Consider the following 13,557-nt stretch of genomic DNA (forward strand, 5'->3'; position numbering starts at 1 on the left):
AAAACTAAGGACATTTAATCTATCATTTTATTTTAGTTAGTTTTGCCAAACACATTACAGATTTGGTTAGTTATCGTTTTTTTTTGTAATGCCTTTTTATTTTACAGTTAATTGCAGTAGCGCTCCGGTCTGCAACGCTCTGAAGGCTGCCACAGTTCACACCAATATGCAACGAGACGCGGTGCATCATCTTCATAGCACAACACTCTTTGTACTTCTGTCCAACTTCCGACTTTTCGGCTATTTTTTTGTAGCTAGATATATAATTTGTTGCATCTAAATATGAATGAGGATACGGTTATTGATAAATCAAATTGTTATTGTTGTTCTTATTATCATTTAGGGGGGCTTAGGAACATTTTGGGGTAGCTTCAGCCCCCCTAAAATAGGCCTAACGACGTCCCTGGTAAGTTTCATTAAAAAAATCAATCTACATTTTGAACAATAAGCTGAGAAAATCTTGTTTTTCAAAGATCGGTTGTTTCTGCTCTTTTTTTCCCCTGTGTTTTGATCCGGAGATTCTTTACTCTTTCAGGATTTGCTTAATAACGCCCCCGTAATACTGTATAACAGTGGAAAAAATTCAGAAAGCTGGAAAATTTCATCAATGGTGGAGAAAGAGCAGAGCTTCTCCACTGTGAACATGCTCTGCTCCTAAATGCCCGTAACAAACCATCTTTGCTTTAACACAAAAAAAAACATGAAAGACACGCAGGTTTAATTTTCCATCCTGATAACAAAAGAGCTGATGACTTGTTGTTCAGGCGCCCTTTTATAGCCTGTCAGCGTGACTGTGACGTCATCTGACTGCCATAGCCAATCAGAAATTGGTGTGTATGCACACATGCTTCAGACATAAGCTTTCCCATAGCGTCAGCACAATGATGCAGCGTCGAAGTTCCACTTTGAAAGTGAACATAAATTTGTTGATTCGTAACAACAACCACCGCACAATCCTTTCAAATGTGAAAGAAGGTTCACCAAGGCTGCATTTATTCGATCAAAAATACAGTAACAAAAGTAATATTGTGAAAAATTATTACAGTTTAAAATAATTGTTTTCTATTTTAAATAGAATTATATTTTTATATTTTAAAATAGAATTTATCCCAGTGATGGCAAAACTACATTTCCAGCATCATTGCTCCAGTCTTCAGTGTCACATGATCCTTCAGAAATCATTCAAATATGCTGAATTGTTTTTTTGTTTGTTTTTTATTGGTGCTCAATAATTGTTCTTATCATTATCAATGTTAAAAGAGTTTTTTTTTATTAAGCAGCAAAATAAATTATATAAGAAATGTTTCTTGAGCAGCAAATCAGCGTATTAGAATGATTTATGAAGGATCGTGTGTATACACTACCAAAAGTTTGGAAATTTTGGAACTATTTTGACTGTTTTTGAAAGAAGTCTCTTCTGCTCACCGAGGCTGCATTTATATTATTAAAAATACAAAAAAGCTGTAATATTGTGAAATATTATTAAAATGTAAAATAACTGTTTTCTATTTGAATATTCTTTAATATGTAATTTATTCCTGTGATCAGAGCTGAATTTTCAGCATCACTACTCCAGTCTTCCTTCAGAAATTATAATTATTATAATATGATAATTTGATGATCAAGAAACATTTATGATTATTAATGTTGAAAACAGTTGTGTACTTTTTTTTATGATTATTTGAGGAATAGAAAGTTCAAAAGAACAGTATTTATCTGAAATAGAAAGATTTTGTAACATTGTACAACCGCTCAAAAGGTTTGGTTCGGTAACATTTTTTTTTCTTTCTTTTTTTTTGGGAAATAACTTTAAAATAAATGTATTCAGCAAGGATGCATTAAATTGATCAAGTGACAGTATAGACATTTATAATGTTGCAAAAGCTTTATATTTCAAATAAATGATGTTTTTTGAATGATTTCTGAAGGATCATGTGACTCTAAAATTGCATTTTAAAATATATTAAAATAGAAAAAAGTTATTTTAAAAAAATGTAAAAATATTTCACAATAATACTGTTTGTGTGTATGTATATATATATATATATATATATATATATATATATATATATATATATATATATATATATATATATATATATATATATATATATATATATATATATATATACATACACACACACACACACACACACACACAAACACATACAGACATATATATAATTGTTATTTTAAATAATATTTCACAATATTAGTATTTTTTATCTTTTTGATCAAATAAACACACCAGCTTTTACTGCAAATTGAAGCTGTCAAGTTTCTAACCTCAGCTCTTCTAAATTAATCAAGTTCTGTAGAAACGTCAGTAACTCTTGTCCATGTTGAGATGAGAATGTGTGTGTGCTGTCACTTACTGCCACTTGTCCATGATCCTGGGTGAAGTAACAACAGACGTCCTTCAACGCCGCCAGAGCACACGCTCTAAAGCACACAATTTACAACAAAAAGAAAACAAAAATACAATAAAAAACACACCAAAAAATGTGTACAATATCATTTATTCAACAGTTAGTTCTGGAGCTCAAATATGATTAGCCATATGGTGTTAAATGTACTAATATAGAGTGAATTCCAATCGCAAATGAGCATACCTATGCCCTACTTACTACAAAGGGCAGGTTACATTACATTACTCCAGCAAGTAACTGTCTTTATGAGCAAGTCAGTCACAGTATCGATGGCCCGAGGAGGCCAAGGTTTTTCTCCATTTCTGTCACCTGATGGAGTTTGGGTTCCTTGCCACTGTCGCTCGCCTCTGGCTTGATTAGTTAGGGACACTTAATATTTAACAATATTATTAATTTGACTGCACTGACACTATTAGATGAGAACTGAACTGGGCTGGACTACGCCATGACTGTGGACAATACTATTCAACTGATCAATTCAGAAACAAACATTGCCACTTTGGCTCTATAAAGACAAATGGACCATAGACAAATTGACACGCAATATTGTATCTAAAATGTAAGTTACTCAATGTTAACTTCATTTTTATTGAACTCTGCAGCCTCTGGCCTATGACCAAATTACAGAAATGCTGATATTCAGACCAATAGCATAATTGCCAGTGTGGTATTTTGCTTTTCAACAGCTATATAATCAGGAAGTTAATATGGATTTTTGGGCTTACAGCACTCTTGCTCATGTCATATTGCTTAAATGAATCACTGTTGTGTAAAGTGTGAGTTTCTCACTTGCGAATCTTCATGGCCTCTTCGTTGTCTGGTCGGAAGAATTCATAACTCTTATAGGTGTGAACGGCATCCCTACGGTACTGTCCAACGTTAAACACTGTTAAAATAGGTTCACAATAGTAAGACTGTGCAAGAAATAATGCTCCTTCTAGAACATATTTTTCTAATTTGATTTCTCAAAATTCCGAAGTTTTTGTTTTCGACCATAAATTCTGTATTAAATCCTTCCACTGAGATTGGTGTTCATAGCTCAGAGTTATGTGAGAAGTTTTGCAGCTTTTTCATAAACAGTTGCATTAAATCTCAGATTGAAATGAATTTATCTCAGAAGGTTTGGTGTTTACCTTCAAGTCGAGCTAAATTTTCACATTTCAATCCAATCTCGCATTCTGATTTGTTGAACATAGTGTCTAGCTTAACATAGTGTTCTAGATAGACTGCATTACTACAGTAAGTGTTGGACTCAGTTGCACCAAATATTATTTCTGTTATCAACAGCTCCTTACAGACAAGTTCTGTTCCATCTTGTTGTAAACATGCACTTAAAAAAAGCATGTCTGGATCCATCTGATCTTAACAATTACAGACCTGTTTCGAAATTGCCATTCTTATCAAAAGTATTGTAGAAAGCTGTTTTAAATCAGTTTTCCCCTTACTTAATTGTGAATAATATATTGGATCCTTTTCAGTCTGGTTTTAAATCTAAGCATAGCACTGAATCGGCCTTGTTTAAGAATGGTAAACAACTTGTTATTATTTGTGGATTCGGGAAATTGTGCAGTGTTGGTATTGTTTGATTTAAGTGCGGCATTTAATACAGTCGATGACTGCATTCTTTTAAAGAGGTTAAAAACCGAGGTTGACATCAGCATTAGAGTGGTTTGAATCCTATTTCACTGAGAGGAGTTTCTCTGTGGAGATGGGTCAGTTTCATTCATCACCTGCTTCTGTCATGGGTGGGGTGCTGCAGAGCTCCATTTTGGGCCCGGTTTTATTTACATTACATTTTTGAATCTCACAACGTTCAATATCACATGCACGTGGATGATACCCAGTTGTACATGTCAATAAAACCTGGGTTAAAGTCCTCATCGGATTTGTTGGCCTGTATAAATTACCTTTTTTCAGTTAAATGATAACAAGACTGAGTCATTTTATTTGGCTCGCCCAATTTGGTAGAAGGTCTGACTTCTAGTATAGGACCTCTGCAAGCAAACATCCGCACTCATGTAAAGAACCTGGGTGTTGTTGTTGATTCAGAGTTAAAATTTGACAAGCAAATAAACTTCTGATGTCAGAGCCAGTTTTTTTCCAACTTGGGAGTTTATGGAAATGTAAATCTTTTCTATCTTTTAGTGACCTAGAGACAGTCATTCATGCCTTTATTTCAACAAGGCTTGATTATTGCAATGCTCTATATGCTGGTATTAACCAGTTTTCCCTATAACGCTTGCAACTCGTTCAGAATGCCCCAGCTCGTTTCATTATGGGGAAGAAAAATCGTGAGCATATCACTCCTATTTTGCAACATTTACATTGGCTACCTGTCAAATACAGAATTGATTACATGGTTTTAACTTTTGTATTTAAAGCCTTGCACGGTCTGTCTCCAGTTTATATCTCAGACCTTATTTGTCCATATTCTCTGCAAAGATCTCTTAGATCATCCTCTGACAAACTATTAACTGTACTGTTATCTTGCTTGAAATCCAAAGGTGACAGATCCTTTTCCGTATTTGACCTTTGTAATTTGCTATCTCAATCTGTTAGGTTGATTTCTTCTTTATCTAAGTCATCTCTGAAAACATATCTTTTTTCTCAGATCTATTCATAATTTTGGATTTGTTAGTCTCAGAATTCTTTGTTTTGATATTAATTAGTTTTGATGGTTTAGTTGTTTGAATTTAAAATTTTATACTCTGTATTTTTGTTTTTGTTTGACTGTTATTTTTTTATTTGTGGTTTTGTGAAGCACCTTGGTCAGCAGTAATGTTGTTTTAAAGGGTTAGTTCACCCAAAAATGAAAATTCTGTCATTAATTTGTAGCAATTATGGACGCAGACATATAGATGAGTTAATCTTCCAATGATTCGATCAAATTAACATCCTTTTCAACAAAGCACAATTCAGCTCCAGGAAATCGATCATCATCACGAGGGAGATGGGGGCTTGATTCTGCCCAGAGCTACTAGTTCTGACTTCCTATGGACTCGCCACCAAACTCAGTTAAAAGAGGACAAAGGGCTCGTGGTTGTCACAAGATAAAGAAACAACCAGACCTCTGTCTTTGCAATGACCGGTAAATGAACTCCACGACACAGCTAAAACTCAGAGTAAGCTCACAGAAACTGTTAGCTTATGGAGTACATCAAATAACTGATTATTGGACTTTCATTCAAATAGCCTTCGACATAACTTGTTAGCGTGTTTACAACTAATACACGTTAGTTAGACTATTAGGCATGTATATTACTCACAATTCATGCAATTATGTAACTATTGAATGAGTGGATGAAAAAGCATTGTGTTTGATACCGGTGTGTTCGTATGGGTATAATCCAACAGATGAGCTGAATGAAATCTTTATAGAATTGATCATGTCCTTATAGTAAGAAATTAGGTCTAAATTTACTCTCTGCTTAAGAGCAGGAAACTAAATTCTATAGATAACCCAATTTTGTGGGAGGGGTGGAGACACAGTCACCCCTGAAGCCTAATTGGCCAGAACCCATCCAGGGGATGGGCAAATGTTTGAGTTTAGTCTCAGAACACGAACGAAAAGTTCTGTCTCCAGTTCTGTGTACAGTTCTGTGTACGGTTCTGTCTGCAGTTCTGTCTACAGTTCTGTACAGTTCAGACCAGAAGCAGTGCAGAGTTCAGCTCAAGTTCGGTTCCAGTTCGGTTCGAGCTGGTTCGCGGCCTGTTCGCAGTTCAGAGATGATCTAAGTCCTAGCAGTTTGACCAGAGTGAGTTCTGAACGGAGCTCCCAGGAGACGGTCTGACTATCGTGACAGACCAACTTCAGAGAAAATGGGTTAACCATGATTTCATTCAGGCCATCTGCTTTTCTCTCACTTTCCTTTCTTTTACTTAAAGTTTATTTTATTGCCGTTAAGTCTCGGGTTCTGTTAAGTTTCGCCGTAAAAGTCTCTCAACAACGAGTTTCTAACAGCGCGCTCCAACTTCAAACAACGCCCACAAGACTTTCATCCAGCCGCCAACACGCCACGTGTTCGGCTTCCCCAGACGTCAACCAGACCTTCAGCGAATCAAAGATCCGGGAAAATCCCTGTACAGCCAGGAGAAGGGAATCCCCCTTTGTCAGACGACACGCGAAACCCAAACGCAAGTAACGCCTTTTTGATTCCAAGCTGAACTGGTGCATTAGATCAAATGTAATAACCCTGCCTAAGAAACGATAGGAGGTTAAATTACTGATCAATGGTTTCTTCAGGTCATGTTTCATAAATGCATAGATTGCTTAGGATTTCATAATTTCTCTCTCTTAGAACTTATTCTTTCCTCACCTTCTTCCTTTCTGCAACGTGTGAATGTGCGAGCGTGTGTGTTTATGTTAGATATTAGTTTGATGTGTTAGATTAATCAATAAAGTTCCGTTTGTATTCAAAGATAACTGTTCTTGTGTTATGTGCTTATCAATTTAATGTCTTGAACTGCCGATCTAAGTTACCTGGCTGTTAAATAGTGTTTCACTATTGTTCGGATATTAATATCCGCTGCAGAGTTGATATTTACGGCCCGTTCAAATGAACGCTAGAAGAGTCATTTGCTCGGCTGTAAAATAGACTCTCAAAATTCCCTATGAATTCATTAAATTCATTCATTTGAGCTAAATATACATGTTTCCCTTTAACAGAGCCCCCTTTAAGTCCTTACATATCGGCGGACGAATAAGTTAAGGTGTAAACATTAATTCTGAATTATTTATAATACATAGTGTCATTCGAGTCTTTCATTTTAATTCAGTTCCCCGTTGAGTTATTATTTTATCTGACTCATAGTCGCTACAAATTCCTCACCCTCATGTCGTTGGACACCCGTCAGACCTCCGTTCATCTTCAGACACAAATGAAGATATTTTAGTGTAAAGCTGATGCTGAGAAAGGCTTCAGATTGGCCTCCATTGGCATTCAGTACATTCACACTCACAAGACCCATAAAAGGCTCTTAAAACGTCGTTACAAAGTCCATCTCACCACAGTGACTCTACAATAATTTTACGATGCGACAGCAATAGTTTTTGTGCGCAAAAAAAAAAATCAAAATAACACCTTTATCCAGCTTGTTCTTGTCTTCCGTGTGTGTCTCCACGACGCATGCGCGAGAATATGATGCAGATCCGGCGTTCGGACACATGACCCAGAAGAGATTTGTTTACAAGCAGAGGAAGACGCGCGTATCTCAGCTGTTGAATTCTACATTGATCGTGCTTTAGGTCTCGGCGTAGTTCTCAAAATCGGGCTAAAGTGTGCATTTCATGGATTCCTGAACCCCGGATCTGCGTCATATTCTCACGCATGCGTCGTGGAGACACACACGGAAGACAAGAACAAGTTGGATAAAGTCGTTATTTTGATTTTTTTTGCGCACAAAAACTATTGTCATCGCATCGTAAAATTATTGTAGAGTCACTGTGGTGAGATGGACTTTGTAACGATGTTTTTAGTGCCTTTTATGGGTCTTGGGAGTGTAAATGTACTGAATGCCAATGGAGGCCTATCTGAAGCCTTTCTCAGCATCAGCTTTACACTAAAATATCTTCATTTGTGTCTGAAGATGAACGGAGGTCTGACGGGTGTCGAACGACATGAGGGTGAGTAATTAATGACAGAATTTACATTTTTGGGTGAACTAACCCTTTAAGGTGCTATATAAATAAAAGTGACCTTGACCTACTATGATTTTTCCGAATATTCCTTTCATGCATATATTTCATGCTAATCCCCCCTCAACTCTTGGGGCGGAAGATGCCAGGCTTACGCATGTTCCGCATGACCCACTCAGTAAGACTATTGGATAATAGAAGTACTTGCTTTTAAAAATACTTAAGTATCAAAAGTAAAAGTAATTGTTGTATGAATGCACGCTGTTCCATGCTAGCATATCTTGAACTCATTTAAATACTTGCTTAAAAGTTACAAAGCTCTTATCAAAGTCAAAATCATACTAAAAAAGAAAGGTTTCTACATTGTGTTTATTTGACAGGATTATGTAAAAACATATTTCTGAAAGGACTTCAGTTAACATTATTAGCCCAACTACGCTTTTGCATGGCTAACTAACATCATTGTGGAACGTTAGCGATGTGTTAGCGCTCTATCCACAAGGCTATGGCAACTTGGCGGGTAAATCTATAAAAATCATTTGACCAATCATACTTCATACCAGTGTTCATTTTTACAGCAAATTTGGATTTAGTTTTAGTCAGTCTTTTGACTATAACATTTTAGGCATCGAAATTGTTTTAGTTTTAGTCTAGTTTTAATTGACTATTATAAGATTTTAGTATTGAGTGTTTGTGGTCTGGCGTCTGAGAGGCAGCTTTCTGTGTGCGCTTTCGTGTCGTCGCACTTTTTCAGACTTATCCACGTCTGCTCTTCTGAATTTTAACTTTTCAGTATGACTATGGTTGCGTCTGGGAACTGCCGCCTTCTATTTTGCCACCAGTTGATTGGTGTTCAAAAAATAACAATCACGTTTTAAAGAAGAAAAATCATCCACTGTCTTTCAAAGCGGCTACGACTTTCTACTTCGAGGGCCTTGATAGAAATGTAGTGGAGTAAAAAGTACGATATTTGTCTTTCAAATGTAGTGAAGTAAAAGTCATAAGTTTCCAGAAAAAATACTACTCAAGGAAAGTACAGATACTCAAAAAGTGTACTTAAGTACAGTACTCAAGTAAATGTGCTTAGTTACTGCCCACACTCTCAGTGCAGTGAAAACAGCCGTTTATAATGCTCTGAGGAAGTTCACAACTCACGTTATTACTGTCTTACTGAAATACGTCTGCAAAGCAGCTGTGGGCCACTATTACGTAAAACTGTATCTATTAATGCAGATTGTCTGTCATTCTTTCTACTTTGAGTAAAGATAAAGGATGGAGCGATATTTGTTTTGCAAACTTAATTGTTATGACTGCATTCACGTTAGTGCTCGGCTAACGTAAGGACTGTTATTGATACAGTTCCCGCATGTGCACCGCAATAAATTAGAAATATACACATCAGTTTGTTGATGGACGCATTCTTGTTAATGCCATGGTGAGGAATTACAGTTTCAACATCTAATAATGTACTTCAAAATGAGTAGTGTATTGCTGAGAAACATCCTGCTCAAGTTTTCCTTGCGATGGAGGTTTGGGTTGAATGAGAAGTTCTTCAATGTTTCATCATTGGACTCGTGCTCGGATTGATATGGTAAAATCAATTAATATGAAAGTGTTCGATTAATTTTGGCAATTGTGTGTCTCATTTACCTTCTGAATTGTTTATAGCCATTTTTCAGCCATTTCCCAAATTGCAAAAATAAATAATACAAAGATTTGTGGATCTTGGCTTGGATATTAGCCATTATAAGCACTATTTCAACATTCATGCAATATCAACTGCTGGTAAAACAAAATGCTTGTTATAATGTGTGGAAGATTTGGTGATTCTACTTTGATAAATTGATCTGTTTACATATTGTTTCCTTGAATAATCATTCTCACCCTTGGTGGGAACGCCAATCCAGTTGAGGTAGCGTGTGAGTTTCTTAGAGATGTAGGTCTTTCCACGGGCAGGCAGACCCACCATCACAATCATAGTGGGAGAGTTGGTGAACTGTGGAACTGATGCTGAAACAAGCGATCACATTATGTCTAAATAAATAAATAAAACTCATGATAGTTTCAAACACAGTATATAAATCTAACATTTTGTTTCAAACAGATGGATAATTTGATATGGTTTTGCATTTCTCTATCGAGACAGAAGCCATGTTTACATTCCAAATTATTCATTGTTGATTAGTTTACTATTTACTTTACTAAAGAAAGAGTATTGCGTGTGTGTGTGTGTGTGTGTGTGTGTGTGTGTGTACGCATATATGGCAATGAACTGTGAGGTGAACAGCCCAGAGGACACAAACCATCATGCACAGACAAACATGAAAAACACCACTAAAACACACACAAAACTAACACCACAAAACTGATTTTCATCTCAATTATTCACATAAAAGTTTTAGGAAAAGTATTAGGGAATATTCTCTATTATTTTATTTAAAAGCATTTTCACTATGCAGTATGCTCTCTTATTTATCTAACTCAAAATATTTTGACGGTTTTATGAAAAATAGTTTATGGTTTTATGAAAATTAGTCAAAGGTCCTATAAATGGAAGTTACGAATGTTTTACAAAAAAAGGTGTTTACAAATTCCTGTCTGGAAGATACATTTCGAACAAAGTAATGAATAAACAATATATTCCCTAACTGATACTTTTATAACCTGATGGTAGGACCACAGAAATCGAGTGAAGGATGAGACGGAGAGAGATGTTTCTTTAGAAGTCTGACTTACAGCCTCTTCTCTGTCTCAGCCTGCTGCTCATCCACGGCACCCAGATCTTCTCCAGGGGATTTTGTGTAAGCTCCATTTGTGAGCGATACATATTCAATATATGTGCTATACAGCTGAGTCTGTGTGAGCTATACAGTGTGTGTATGATAAATGCACAAAGTGACCAGTCAAGCAAGCCGATGTCTGTATGTGTAATGTCATGTATGTGTAACCTTGTCCACTTTGAAGCAGATGTGTTTAAACTGGTGAACCCTGGTACAGGAGGCGCATCAAGCCACGTTACACACAACAGCCTATCAATATTCACTACAAAACCAGCATGATCTGCAGTGTTGGGGAAAGTTACTTTGAAAAGTAATGCATTACAATATTGCGTTACTCCCTTAAAAAGTAACTAATTGAGTTACTAAGTTACTTTTTAAGAAAAGTAATGAGTTACGTTACTTTTGCGTTACTTTTTCTCACCTGGGCTGTGCTTCTTTTTGTTTTGTTTTATAACAAAAAAGTTATATTTTTGTGCAACGGTAAAGACCTCTTCATACCAAAATTGAAATATTAAGCCCCAGGCTGAAGTAAAAATGCAGATTCCCGCATGAACACTAGAGGGCGCAGCTCTGGATAATGGGAGAATATGATGCAGGAGAAAATTTTTTTACCAATAAAAACAAAAAATCTAGTAATTTTCATCATCAAAGGTCAGCAGCAAGACATTAGTCTGTGGCCTGAGGAGATCAGTCTGAGGCATGAGGAGATCAGTCTGTGGCATGAGGAGATCAGTCTGTGGCATGAGGAGATCAGTCTGTGGCCTGAGGAGATCAGTCTGAGGCCTGAGGAGATCAGTCTGTGGCCTGAGGAGATCAGTCTGTGGCCTGAGGAGATCAGTCTGTGGCCTGAGGAGATCAGTCTGTGGCCTGAGGAGATCAGTCTGTGGCCTGAGGAGATCAGTCTGTGGCCTGAGGAGATCAGTCTGTGGCCTGAGGAGATCAGTCTGAGGCATGAGGAGATCAGTCTGTTGCATGAGGAGATCAGTCTGTGGCCTGAGGAGATCAGTCTGAGGCATGAGGAGATCAGTCTGTGGCATGAGGAGATCAGTCTGTGGCCTGAGGAGATCAGTCTGTGGCATGAGGAGATCAGTCTGTGGCATGAGGAGATCAGTCTGAGGCCTGAGGAGATCAGTCTGTGGCCTGAGGAGATCAGTCTGTGGCCTGAGGAGATCAGTCTGTGGCCTGAGGAGATCAGTCTGAGGCATGAGGAGATCAGTCTGTGGCCTGAGGAGATTAGTCTGTGGCATGAGGAGATCAGTCTGTGGCCTGAGGAGATCAGTCTGTGGCATGAGGAGATCAGTCTGAGGCATGAGGAGATCAGTCTGTGGCATGAGGAGATCAGTCTGTGGCATGAGGAGATCAGTCTGTGGCATGAGGAGATCAGTCTGTGGCCTGAGGAGATCTGTCTGTGGCCTGAGGAGATCAGTCTGAGGCATGAGGAGATCAGTCTGTGGCCTGAGGAGATTAGTCTGTGGCATGAGGAGATCAGTCTGTGGCCTGAGGAGATCAGTCTGTGGCATGAGGAGATCAGTCTGAGGCATGAGGAGATCAGTCTGTGGCATGAGGAGATCAGTCTGTGGCATGAGGAGATCAGTCTGTGGCATGAGGAGATCAGTCTGTGGCCTGAGGAGATCTGTCTGTGGCCTGAGGAGATCAGTCAGTGGCATGAGGAGATCAGTCTGAGGCATGAGGAGATCAGTCTGAGGCATGAGGAGATCAGTCTGTGGCATGAGGAGATCAGTCTGTGGCCTGAGGAGATCTGTCTGTGGCCTGAGGAGATCAGTCAGTGGCATGAGGAGATCAGTCTGAGGCATGAGGAGATCAGTCTGAGGCATGAGGAGATCAGTCTGTGGCATGAGGAGATCAGTCTGAGGCATGAGGAGATCAGTCTGTGGCCTGAGGAGATCAGTCTGTGGCCTGAGGAGATCAGTCTGAGGCATGAGGAGATCAGTCTGTGGCCTGAGGAGATCAGTCTGTGGCCTGAGGAGATCAGACTGTGGCCTGAGGAGATCAGACTGTGGCCTGAGGAGATCAGTCTGTGGCATGAGGAGATCAGTCTGTGGCATGAGGAGATCAGTCTGAGGCATGAGGAGATCAGTCTGAGGCATGAGGAGATCAGTCTGTGGCCTGAGGAGATCAGTCTGTGGCATGAGGAGATCAGTCTGAGGCATGAGGAGATCAGTCTGTGGCCTGAGGAGATCAGTCTGTGGCCTGAGGAGATCAGACTGTGGCCTGAGGAGATCAGACTGTGGCCTGAGGAGATCAGTCTGTGGCATGAGGAGATCAGTCTGTGGCATGAGGAGATCAGTCTGAGGCATGAGGAGATCAGTCTGAGGCATGAGGAGATCAGTCTGTGGCCTGAGGAGATCAGTCTGTGGCATGAGGAGATCAGTCTGTGGCATGAGGAGATCAGTCTGTGGCATGAGGAGATCAGTCTGTGGCATGAGGAGATCAGTCTGTGGCATGAGGAGATCAGACTGTGGCCTGAGGAGATCAGACTGTGGCCTGAGGAGATCAGTCTGTGGCATGAGGAGATCAGTCTGTGGCATGAGGAGATCAGTCTGAGGCATGAGGAGATCAGTCTGTGGCCTGAGGAGATCAGTCTGTGGCATGAGGAGATCAGTCTGAGGCATGAGGAGATCAGTCTGTGGCCTGAGGAGATCAGTCTGTGGCCTGAGGAGATCAGTCTGTGGCATGAGGAGATCAGTCTGAG

The 13,557-nt window shown here is 38.8% G+C and overlaps 1 protein-coding gene across 2 annotated transcripts in view; it reads right to left on the reverse strand.

Moving 5' to 3' along the window:
- The window catches only part of LOC307117894 (6-phosphofructo-2-kinase/fructose-2,6-bisphosphatase), a 56,732-nt gene extending 45,694 nt beyond the window's left edge, over positions 1 to 11,038 (reverse strand). Inside the window, exons 1-4 of one of the 2 annotated variants that reach the window (XM_079803122.1) lie at positions 10,801 to 11,029; positions 9,949 to 10,074; positions 3,219 to 3,315; positions 2,376 to 2,442 (exon numbers count right to left, since the gene is read on the reverse strand). In XM_079803122.1, the coding sequence (XP_079659248.1) occupies positions 2,376 to 2,442; positions 3,219 to 3,315; positions 9,949 to 10,074; positions 10,801 to 10,891 (381 nt within the window). In that variant the 5' untranslated portion in view covers positions 10,892 to 11,029. Of the gene's footprint in view, positions 1 to 2,375; positions 2,443 to 3,218; positions 3,316 to 9,948; positions 10,075 to 10,800 lie in introns of both variants that reach the window. The other variant, XM_079803121.1, reaches the window with a different exon arrangement.
- Between the last annotated feature and the right edge of the window lie 2,519 nt (positions 11,039 to 13,557).

This window comes from Gobio gobio, assembly GCF_949357685.1.
Source record: "Gobio gobio genome assembly, chromosome: 21".
Classification (NCBI taxonomy): domain Eukaryota; kingdom Metazoa; phylum Chordata; class Actinopteri; order Cypriniformes; family Gobionidae; genus Gobio; species Gobio gobio.